The sequence below is a fragment of the Ailuropoda melanoleuca genome, chromosome 4 (genome assembly GCF_002007445.2).
Source record: "Ailuropoda melanoleuca isolate Jingjing chromosome 4, ASM200744v2, whole genome shotgun sequence".
Classification (NCBI taxonomy): domain Eukaryota; kingdom Metazoa; phylum Chordata; class Mammalia; order Carnivora; family Ursidae; genus Ailuropoda; species Ailuropoda melanoleuca.
In genome coordinates this window covers 37,040,591-37,052,937 of record NC_048221.1, presented here as the reverse complement: position 1 = coordinate 37,052,937, position 12,347 = coordinate 37,040,591, and the positions used below count along the sequence as shown (strand labels likewise).

Below are 12,347 nucleotides of genomic sequence, written 5' to 3'. Positions count from 1 at the left end.
GCAGATGCCTTCTTGAGCAGCTGTCGTTCTAGAGGGCAAGTAGCTCGGTTCAGCGACGAGGCACGTTTGGTTGTTATTTATTTCAACCCCCGTGTCGGGTTAGTTTCCCTCTGCGCGCACAAGCACACTTTGGCGAGCCCGACTCTTGAAAAGAAAGGAGGTGGGGAGCGGTTGCGGGGAGGGGGGTGAGGCCAAGGCTTGGTTAAACCGTCGTCGTGAAGCGAAAGTTCTCTGCAGAGGCCGTTTTCGAGGAAAGCGCTTCTCTGCGCTGCCTTGGAGCCCCGCATCCCCTTCCGATTCTAAACAGTTGCTCTGAGCAGTCGAGTGTGCGCCGGGCGCACCAGTTCCCCTCCTTTGCCTCTCGGGTTTCTCTGAAAGGTTAGGACAACTCTTTGTCAGTTTCCAAGACGAAACAAACACGCAACCCCACCAAAAGCCCCAAACCCGCAGCCCCGGCCGGCGGGAGAGATGCGCGCCGTGCCCGTCTTCCCAGACGTCAGCCAGAGGCAGGTCAAAGGGTTAACAGCAATTAAGAGGAGTTGCTCCAGAGACAAAAGCAGGATTTCGCCAGAGCGTGATTTCACCTGCCGCGCGGAGGGGGCCGGGGCGCGCGGGCGCGGGGAGCGGGCCGCGGAGCCCATTGTGTTTTTTGCGTGCAGTCCGCCTGCACGCCGAGGCCGCCGGACCCCACGCCCGGCCCGCGCGGGCGCCCCGAGCCGGCTCCGCGCGCCTGGCGGCTACATGGAGAGTGTCAGGTTGGTCCCTATGATTGATCTTTGCCGTTCTGCTCTCCTTCCCCGGGCTCCGCGGTGCCAGCTTCCTGGGGCCTCACTGGGGAAGGCTGGAGCGCCAGAGGGTTTCCAAGTTGAGTCTTTTTAAAAAATAATAACAACAATCGCTGTTTACCAACTTGGGTGGGAGTTGGGCTCTGGAAGTGGAGGCGGGGGAGGGAGTGAAGAGGTGGGATGAAGGAGCTACAGGCCTGTGGTCCTGGAGAGAGAGGTTTTACCCCCTTTCTCGCTCGCTCTCTTTTTTTTTTTTTTTTAAATGTTCATGGGTGGGGTGTACTTGAGAGTTGGAGGAAGTCCTGCTTGTGTGTTGCTCTCGCGCTCTCGCTCTCTTTTTCGTTTGCGATTCATTTCTGATGGTCTGGCCTTCACGCAGCCACTTTGGTAAAGCCCTCGCCATCACTCCATTCGGGGACGTATCTGGGGTGTGATTTATGTCACTTTCAGAGCGTGTGAAATATACAAGGAGACTTCCATCTCAGTGTAACCCGTGTGGATGTTTCTTTGCTTCTGATAGTTTGTTTCTATATCTGTCTAGGCTATTTTCAGCTTAGCTGTTCAAATTCAAGGAGTTCACACACAGCAAAGGGGGGGAGGGGGAGGAATAAAGCCCCACACCAAAACAGGCAGGCGAACTAAGGGACACTCTGGCAGGTTGGGGAGTCTCCAGCGTCTGTTACATTACTTTGCCGGTTAATTAAGTAGGGAGCAGGGTTTGGGTTAGGACGTGCAGCCGACTGAAGAATTGCCACGGGGTACTCCAATCTTCCCTGGCTCCGAATGTAACTAACTCAACTGTCAAAACTGCCTGAAAGACGTTCAGTGGAAAGGAGACTTTGTTCCCCCCCAAGAGTCGTGATGGGAAGGAGGGGACCTTTAGGAAGTGGTTGGTAAAGTTTTAGAGCAAAGTACATATAGACTCTTCCTCCTTGGGGTTAACTCCTTCAAGGCCTACCAGTTATAAGGAAAATACAATAATTTTGTATTCTTGTCCACACAGACCAAATGTTCTAATCAAGCCAATTTAAAAATGCAAATCACCTCATTTCCATAGATTCCAACATTCTGAAAGTGACACATTTGGGGGGAAAATTAAGGCTGATAACAGGAAATGTGAATCATACTATCAATGACTAATCTGCTTAAGAAAAAAAATAAGTTACATTTATTTTATCATTAGGAAGTCAGTGTTAAAGAAGCCATTTTTTTTTTTTAGTTTAAATCAAGTGAAGTTTTTTATTTTGTAAGTGGCCCGGTATTGCTTTTTTGTTCGTTTTTTTGTAATAGATTTTCGAAGAGGAATGTGTATGTGCAATCAGAGGTGGTTATGTGGTAAAGTGTTCCAGCTAGCATGTCATTGTCAAAGACCTCAAACATGATCACATTGAGATTCTAGTTTAGGATTTGATGTGTTGCTGTTATTGTTGTTTGAAAGAATGCAAAGCTTTCTTGAATGTTAAGACTTACCACTAAGTAAACCAAATGAAGACAGAATCGCATTCTGAATACCCTTCGCATAAATTGAAAAAATGTCTACTTCTATTTTATGTGATTCTTTGTAGCTGCCTGACACATTTCAGTGAAAAGTGTGTAAAAATGAAACCAAAATACAGACTGCCTACCCAGAGACAGTGGCTGACTTACTCTAGGATGTGATAGAGTTGAACTGAAAACGGATTGGGCTGACACTTGATAATCAAAGTTGATTTATTGTTCATTAGTACTGCATTAGCCCTTTCAGGCAAGACAGTTATTTGTGTAGTGGCCTGTCAAGAGCGAGACTGCAAGCACCTGTCATTTCTAAGGCATGAGATAAGCAACTAAATATTAAGGTGATGCAAATAAAAATACATTGGAGTAAAGGACCATGTGATCATAATTTTTTTTCTTGAAGAAAATGGGTCAGTATCAATCCATAAGAAGAAATGTCCTAGAGGTTTGTGGGGTTTTTTGGTTCCCCCCCCCACAAAGACTACTCATAGAAAGAAAGCAGGGGGCTTTATATTCTCCTCTTTACCCTAAGAACTTTCTTTCCTACTAATAAGTACAGTTCATCTGATAAAAAGTTGGTCAGTTAAGGAAATGAGAAGCCTAACGTGTCACTTATTTAATCTGAATAATTGAAGAAAGGTGGGCTTCCTATTTGTGTTGTGTTTTTAAATAAATTCAGTAAATGAAACTTTTCTGATCATGGGCTTGATTATATGAAAATGTGATGACATCATAGGTAAGCTATGATAATGTCGGATAATAATGTCAAGTGCATTTTCTGCAACATGTTTCACTCTCGATTTCCTTCTTCCCTCCCTGGAAGGGAATGATCTCAGGACATATAATAGAAAACAACCTAAGTGTCAAAAGAAAACAAAATCAGTGAACTTTTGTCTGCAGCCATAGAAACGTGGATTAACTCATATTTTTCCAGAGGATGGAATGGAAACATTCTGCATGAGGATATATAGTGTATTGTCTTCTCTGAATTTTCATTTGACAGGGATTTTAGAGTCTGTGATCTTAATTAAATCTCAACTAGCTGAAATAATGCATCTAAAGGCATGCAGTGTTGCGTAACCTTGCTCAGTTGGTAAACCATAAATCATCAGAAAGCTTATGATAGGAGTGGTTGGTTTGAATTTTTTTTGTTGTTGTTTGCAGTTAAATGTACCTGAAAAACAAAACCCTCACCATTGCTGCCTTGTATTTGCACGCTGTCAGAAGCTGTCACTTGAAAGATAAACTCTTTCATGACACTGACCAGTTCTGCAACTTTTCAGCCAGCCTCCACACATTTGCAAGATACAGTGAAATTAAAATCCAGATTAATTAAAAGCAATGAAATTCCAGATTTATTTTGGCTAATGTGGCAGAAGTGTGTTTGAGTTACAATGTTTCTGAGATAATCAGGAGAGAATATTGTGACCAGCTTCTCAGTTTGAGCTAAAATTTGAGTAAAATTTGAATTGGCAAAAAAGAAGGGTGGAGGGATTTATTTTATTATGTGGTTTAGTCGTAGATGAACATCACTAAAGAGAAACTTAACACTAGGCTCTTAGCAACTGGTCAAATATCAGAGCCAGTTAGAATCCACTTCTGGTAGTTCGGTAGTTCTTTGATTTATAAGCAAGGGATAAGGCAGCAACAGTTGACCAGAGAAGGTTGGAATAAATAAATACATAAATTGTGTCTGTGTACGTTACATGTTAAACTATGAATTCATTGGCAAGGAGTAATAACCATGAAGTAGCTATTAACTAGTCCAGGTTTTAGAAATTCTTGTGCTTTTAAGTACTGGGTTATTTACTTTTAGAGTCTTTTAATCAGATGTTTATAACTACTACAGTTTTTAGAAGCTGTCTACATAGAAAATTTTGAGAAAGCTATCTTGTGATATATTGATTTTATATACCTTTGTACGTAATATTTCATAGAAGGCTGGGAATTATGTTACCGATGAGCTGTAGATCTTTTGAGGCAAAGAAGGAGTGCAGTTTTATGTATACCTTCATGGCTGGATCTGGGGGTAGTCCTAACTCCCTAGGCTAAATGTGTTTTTGTTTGGTGAAAGGTTTCTTTTCTTGAAAGCAGCATGATATTTCTGGACATTGGTTTTAGTCATTTCGTAGTGGGCAAATACTTATTTTTTTTTCCCCTCCTCATACATGGCATTCTGCATTCAGCTTTGTTTTCTTTCATTAAAAAAAGAAAGAAAGAAAGAAAGAAAGAAAGAAAGAAAGAAAGAAAGAAAGAAAGAAAGAAAGAAAGAAAGGAAATTCAGGTACCTGTTAGTTCAACGAGCCTCTGCACACTATAGGGACTTGAATTATCTGGAAAGAGCTAAACTGGGCCTCCACTTCTGGATGGTAGGAATAATCTTCTCTGAGTCCCTCTTCCAACCTGGCAGTTTGTTTGAAGAGAAATTAATTTGGAACGAGAAAAATGAATATTGAACACATGCACTGTACCTCATTTTCAAATCTGGTTAAAAACAGCTAATCAATGAAAATGCAGGCTAAATGTTATGGTGCACTTTTTAAGAATACGTTGGTATCATGTTTTAATTTTTAAGCTTTATCTTGCCCTTAAATCTGAAACATCATTGTTCAAATAACTGAGAACAAGGTAAATCAACAACATCAAAAAGGTCGGCTGCTGTGATTTCTCAAGGGCTTGTTATTTTGTACTTCCCAATTCTATTTGATGTCTTGACAAAACAAGATGACACAGGGGAGAATACATTAAATTTTGATTTTTTTCATCTAACCTGTTACAGTTGTGGCAGCTTAATTTCTTTCACTTTTTCCTGAAGATGGTTTTTTTGTACAATTACTCTAATTGTCATACCACTTTCTAAGGCGGGTCCTCACGGGTTTCCCATTTGCCTGGATTTTACTAGGCATTTTTGAACATATTTTGACCTTTAATGTATAGGGAGCTTTGGTTGGGCTTTGTCTTCATTAGAAATAAATCAGTGAATGGTGAGATTGTCAAAGAAGCAACTGATGTTTTCTCATTAGAATCTAATTTGCACCCCTTAGCTTAACTGTGATGTATAAGGTGCAAGTGTTGTGAGAACCTGTACAATTTGAGAAACTTAAGTTGTACTTCTAGAAAGGGGTGATTGCACAGCAAGTGAGGCCTTACAAAACTTTGGAATGAGCTAATTTTGGCCTACCTGCATGTTTAAATGCAATGACAGCCCTCCCCCTTCCATCTTATAATGTGAAAAAAAATACATATTTGCAGATTTAATTCTTGGTCTTAGAAAATCCTTTGGTGGACAAAAGGTAAACATTTTACTTTTCTTCACTGAACAGTATCCCTCGACCCACAACTGTGTCTACAAGTGTTTTTCTTTATTCTCATCCCGTATGTCCCTCCAACAGCACTGATACAGTTGCCCTTTCTTTTCACTCTATTCGAATAAGGCTTCATTTTAAGAGGACTTATTAAGCCAAGGACTCTGCCTTTTCTTCTCAAGAGCTAAAGAACTGTGGCTAGAATCTTCCCTGGGGTTCCTTCTTGGAATAGTTCTCTCCTCCTCCTGTTTGCAGCACTTAAAGATGATTTTTGTTGTTGTTGTTAATATAAAATGTCATAGCAGGTTTGATCCACGAACACCACATTGTTCGCCATCCCTCCTACAGGAGAAAGATTGAGGAAGGCAAGAAGAGGCATTTTCCCTTGATTAATAATAATAATAATAGTTGCTAAGTTGAAAAGATGAGTGTTTATTGGATGATTATTTTCATGTGCAGCTTCCATTGTTTCCTGTATTTAACAGTCGCTAATGGGAGAAGCGATTTAATTTATGTAAACTTTACATTTTTATGCAAATGAAGCTGATATTTATTAGCGCTAAAACAATTATGCTGGCACTTAGTGGAGTAACCTTGTATGCATGGGAAATGTTACAGAAGAGCAGTTGAGGTTCCACTAATGCCTCTGCTGTAAACAAATATGAATTTCTGCCACTTTTTAAAATTTAAAGACAAAAGAAGAGCTCGGAGAGCTTTGCCAGAGATTGCTTATTAGGGAAGATAACCTGAAATAAGTCCTGACTGGCAGGCAGGTCTTGGCCATACAATTCTTCCTGAAAGAAAGATAGCCTTTCTTGATAGAATGTAATAAACAAAATGATAAAAAATGAAATGCTAATTGCATTTTAAAGAGGTCTTTTTTTTTCTAAAATTTTAATAGGTGGTTGTATTGTTACTGAGAGAACAGTTATGCTAATGACTGACTACTTAGATGATTTTGCATTAATATAATAACCATTACCTGCCTTAATGCTTTGTACAGTATTGTGGCAAAATAGCGAAGTCTAAAAGAGTTATACAAAAAAGCAGAATTCCATAATGAAACAGAATTATACTTTCCACATGAATAGCGGGCTTTTTTTTTTAATTTTCTGAAGACTGAAATATTATGTCAGAAATGTATTTTCTTTCCTCCATGATACAGCTTCCTTGCATGGTATCTGTGTGTATGTGGTTTTTTTGTTTGGTTCTCTTTCTTTCTTTCTTTCTTTCTTTCTTAGATACCTTGGGGAATAGACAGACACTTCCTAACTTTTCTGTTTGCCAATGTATTAATTGTATCCATTGGCTTATTAATTATGGAAACTGTTGTCTTTCACAGGGGGTAATGGTATTTATGAAGTGGTACTTTTTTTTTTTTTTTTTTACACAGGCTAGCTTCTGTAGGTCATAGGAAATTTGGCATAGGTTTTTTTGTTTTGTTTTTATTTTTGTTGCTTTTTTTTTTTTAATGGAGCTACTTTGTTTGGTTTGGTTTTGCTATTCTGAAGCCTTCTAATTTAATTTGTTTTGCTCTTGTTATTTGATGAACCAGTTAACACTGCCTAACCTGGTCCAGTTGTCATCCATACACAGCCTGAAGTCTGGAAAGGACTCAGGTTTCCTGGGACATACACGTGGTGAATAACAGAGATTAAAATAGTTTCTAAATTATTAAGCCAGATTAATGGAAATAAAACGGTACTTAAATTTTTCTGTCTTCTCATTTTTATTATTTGTACACTTAGCAACTATGAGAAGATGCTGGTGACAAAATGTACATGTGTCTACACGGGGCAGTATTTACTTGTAGTTAATATGAGTGAGTGTAAAGAGAAAGGAAAAAAAAAATGATAGCGTGTTATTTGTGTCATCTCCCCTCCCACCCAATTCCTCCAATTGTCTCCTAGATTAGCAATGAGTATTGTTTCTATGGGCGTTTTTATTTGTTTGTTTGCTTTTTAGATATTTTTCCCCACCCCATCACCTACCTCTCCCTTTTGGGAATAAAGGGAACTAATAAGGCATATTATTTTAATAGTCTTCTGGCGTTCGGATGATAGAAAGTCAATGTGAAGTAAAAGAAAACTGTATCGGGCAGAATTGACACAGCAGTGTCTGGGCTTCTACCAGCACTTGGTAGTGCTAACGTTTTCCTAGTTACTGGTATTAAGGTAGTAGCAGGTCCATACTAGCAGCGTTCCAGGGGCCAAGCACAGCTGAATTTCTGCCATTCCCGCGGGTTCCTGTGCACCTGGGATCAGCCACACCCAAATGGTATCAGTCAACAGCGTATCATGCAGTGTCTCTGTGTGTGTGTGTGTGTGTGTGTGTGTGTGTTTTAATTCACGATTTCCTCTTGAAACTCAACGATAGAGTGTTAACTGTGTGTGTTTTTTTAAATTCAGTTTTGTATGCTAGCATTCTTTAAATGTCTGCCAGAAGTTTAATTTGAATTTCTGATCCCTGAAGGCAGCTAGACAGAATCATTCTAGTTCTTCATAAATTGCCTTCTATGATTCATTGTTAACTCATAAAACATACTCATTTCTATATTCTCAAACAGTTAAGGTAGTTACAGCATCAGGGATATAATTTTTTTTGCACTATCTTTAAATTGTCATTTGAGAAAGAAATCAAGAATTAGTTGAAACTCCCAGTTAAGGCATGAGCCCCGTAGTACAAAAAAAAATCAGAATTTATTGTTTTTTATCTCAAGGAGGGTTAGGTAGATGGCAGAGAATCTGGAAAAAATAAAGTTTAGTTTTGACTGAATACTCTCAAAGAGGGGCCCATAAATAGTAGAGCGCTGTAGTTAAAAACTCACATGACTGTTTTAAATACTATTGATTTAAACCACTGGCTAGATTTTATGAATCACAGTGTAATTTCTAAGCTTTGGCCATATTTCTCAATGCTAAAGCACTCTCTCTTGTGTGCCTTTAGCCGCTTTCCAGACATTCAACACAGGATTAAATGATAGTAGTTACAGTGATCAATAGGTTAAGACCGGTACAATCACTCTTGCCGCTAATGACCTCAGTAGTAATGGGCAATAAAGTGTGGACTATAATAGCCTCGCGCTGGTACTGCCTGCCCTTTGATTCCTAGTATTAGTAGGGACTAGCTACATGAAAAAGTTGGACGTTGGGAGTTAAGAGAGTGGATATGTAGGCTCTGTTTCTTAACTATTTAAAACCTTAAACTGCGCTCAGTTTCTTTTTTTTTTTTCCCCCCTTTTGTACCCATAGTGGTTTCTGGTCCATTTGGATATGTTTGTTAAAACCTTCCATAACCTATTTTCAAGACACATTGGAGCAGAAGCTGAGGCAATCTCAGTTTTATCACATTTATAAATTAAGCTTAGGCCCATTTTGGAGGCTCACAAGCAAACTGGTGTGAAAATGTGATTTCAGATACTAAAAGCAAAGTTGAGGCCATCAGCATATAATAGTCCACTCTGGTTATTCAGAGACCCTATACCAGGCAGGAGGATTACTCAGGCCTCTTGCCTCTTTCCCTCCTTTGGCTGTGCCTGCTGCTTTAGCATTTTATTACTCATCAGCACCTCCATCAAAATGTCCAAAGGGAAAAAGAAGAGGAGACTCAAGTTCATTTTACTGTTCAGTAACATGATCGCAAACATTGAATAAATAACCCTGAGAAAAGCACATTTATCTGTTGGCCATATGCAAGGGTTTCAAAATTATCTGTATATGCAAGTCCTTTTTTTAACTTTTCAAATCGATTTTATTCAAGTATAATTTACATACAAGAAGATGCATTCGGTTTAAGTGAACAGTTGGAGGAATTTGGGCTGTTGTGTCCACCTGTGGGACTACCACCCCAGTCAAGATAGATGGCATTTCCATCCCCCTCCCCGCCAAGTTCTCTTGGTCCCCTTTCATAGACTTTCCATAGTTCTTTTAAAAAACTATGACCAAGAGATTATTTCTATGATGACTTCTGTTATAACACTGTTAATTTCGTGTTCATCACCAGTTTAGATCTTACACCACCCTATTCCTGTCTGTTTTCCTGTTCATCACCATCAGAAATTTGGCTCAAGAATATTTATATTGTACGTCATCCAAGAAACGCAGAGGAAAAAAGAAACCTTAAACATGGTTCTTTTGTTTGCTTAATCAAACCTCCCTGTATGATGATGCAACTCTCAAGGAAAAGTAAACTCCTATTGTGATATGTTGGCTTTAGCAGCTCCAAAGATAGTGATTGGCACCCAATACGTTTTGAAAAATTCAAAAAGTTTCTTGTGTGTGAAGACAAAGTAGACTAATTGGAATTAATTTATAGATGGTTAGATGTTTTGATAATGCCTTCTTGTGCTTGCCCTAGATTGAATGCAAGTTCACTGTTCTAATCATTGGTGCTATTTCGTGCTGCGAAGTATCTTTTTAAAAGGATAATTTATCCATGCATATACATCTGTCCCTTTTTGCATGTAAAAATACTCAGACATGCCCATCTGTTTTAAATTACAGTGTACCTACATCTACACTTAAAAGGCCACTGCAGTAGGAAGAATTCGATGATGACTTTCCAGAGTTAGGTTAATGAAGTTTTTCAAATGTTCTACCCGGTGTTTTCCAAACAATGCGAAACTTGCACATAAACACCCCCCACAGAAAACATGCCCACAACAGTGGAGGATGTTCACTGTACATGAATCTGACCTTCAGGAACCATTTTTAGTTCATCAAAATTAGTGATGCTGAGAAATCGGGACATCAGTGCATAATGACTGTGAAATTAGGAATGAGAGCTCGCTATGCAAATGACAGGACAAATCATGTGAAAAAGTCAAGATAAACTGCATATTAAGACATTATGTTACATAAAATTAATACTGCATTTCTCCCTTTTGCTTACTGCTCCCCTGAAAGATTTTTTAATTCTTTTATCTTCTGATCAGCCATTGTCTGCCAGATTTTTTTTTTTAAGTGGCACACAGGCAAAGTGCAAAACATGTTATTACCTTTTATTGTAATACATGAGATGACAGGAGATCCTTTTTAACAAAGTATATCCTTTACTGCTTCTAGCTTCTTGCTGTCACATGTTTGATTAGAAACCAAAGAAAAGTAAGATGCTTAAATATTACTGTTAGAAGACATACAGGTTTTGTCTTTTCTTTCATTGTTTTTTTTTTTCCTTTCCTTATCTTTTTATTTGGGGGGGTGATTTTTCATGAAATAGTCTTGTATTACGGGGACTGACAAAATGGTTCTCATGTAGTCTGCAAATTAAACACAAGTGCAGTGATTATTTTGAATAGCTAAATTACATTCTAGAAAGCTTGCAGAATTCATAGCATTGTCATTAGGTATCCGCTTGAATACAATTTGTGTAACCTTGGCCAAGACAGCCTGTCATTTTAATGTCAGTGTTTTATCTGAACAAGACATCATCCTTTCAGATACAGTGTGCAGGTTCCTTGCAAAGATGCCCGTGCAGAAACGTGTTAACAGTTGCAAATATGAAATGCTATCAAGTTCATCACTGTAGCTGTTTGTCACTGAAATGTCATGGAAAGCAGCTTTTAATGGTATCACACGTAATATGAAAGAATGGAGACATCTGTGTGCTGGGTGAATAAGGAAGGGTAAAAGGCATCTTAGGAAAGGTCTGCGTTGAAGTTTGTGAGGTGCGCCCAGGGTTCGGTCACCCACAAGACTGAGCATTCGTTGATTGTCCTTAAAAATCACTGTCCACAGAGGAAGTGGATCAGAGTAGCTCCTGGCGAGAAGGTACTGGTTCCCATTTGCCTTGTTCCCTAAAACACAATTCAAGTTTGCGTTAAACTTCCTAGAGCTAATTGCCACCGAAGACTCGTGCTTCGTGAGAAATCGAGAGCGTTCTCCCCCAACTCCAGATAGGATTTGTTAAGTCTTTACTCCTTGTCTGCCTGCAAGACTGCACACCTGTCAGTGCTGCGAGGTCCTCTTTTGTTTTTCTTTATTTCACATAAACTCCGTAAGAGATGAAATAGGATTCGTTGCCGCATCCCCTCTGGATAAAGACACTGTGCATGGGAAGTTGTTCAGTTCTTGAAGCAGGCTCATGACGGTCTGCCACTGACCCCGGAAGGCTGAGTGCTGTGTGCGTGCGATGTCCTGGCCTCCTATTTATCCTTCATTAACGTTCTAGGTTCCCGTGTCAGTGGCTATGATGACACCTCAAGTTATCACTCCCCAGCAAATGCAGCAGATCCTCCAGCAACAAGTGCTGAGCCCTCAGCAGCTCCAGGTCCTCCTCCAGCAACAGCAGGCCCTCATGCTCCAACAGGTAACCGTCTTCCTCCCCTCAGGGCCGGGGACTCCGTTCACCATTCCCTGCGCCTGGTCAGCTCCTTTGCGCATTGAAGAAAAAGCAGAGCAGGGTGGCTGGGCCAGGACACAGAACAGGCCCCTGAATGATCCATGTCCTTTGCATCCCAGGAAGGGGAGGGACCCTGCCAAAGCGACTAGGGTTTGGGCCTGGAGAGTACCCGGTGGACTGAGATTAGGGCTGTAATTGGACTTGGTAGAAATGAGATCTTTTAGGCTTATGTAGCTTTACACTCTTTTTATTTGGTAAGCCCAGAGGCTTCTAAATGGTGTGAATCAAAGCAAAATGGGGAGCACGTTAGGAGCAGGTTTAAATGTGACAGCTCTTGAAGTCCCCATTTCAACTCAGAGGCTCACAGAATTTTCCTTTTAAACATCAAGAGACGTTCCGGAGTTGGCTACTTTTAAGGTGCAGA

The 12,347-nt window shown here is 39.9% G+C and overlaps 1 protein-coding gene across 7 annotated transcripts in view; it reads left to right on the top strand.

The window, feature by feature from the left end:
- The window catches only part of FOXP1 (forkhead box P1), a 407,883-nt gene that overhangs the window by 307,100 nt on the left and 88,436 nt on the right, over window positions 1-12,347 (top strand). For all 7 annotated transcript variants that reach the window (XM_034657215.1, XM_034657217.1, XM_034657218.1 and 4 more), the window contains one exon: window positions 11,753-11,890. In XM_034657215.1, the coding sequence (XP_034513106.1) occupies window positions 11,753-11,890 (138 nt within the window). The remainder of the gene's footprint in view (window positions 1-11,752; window positions 11,891-12,347) is intronic.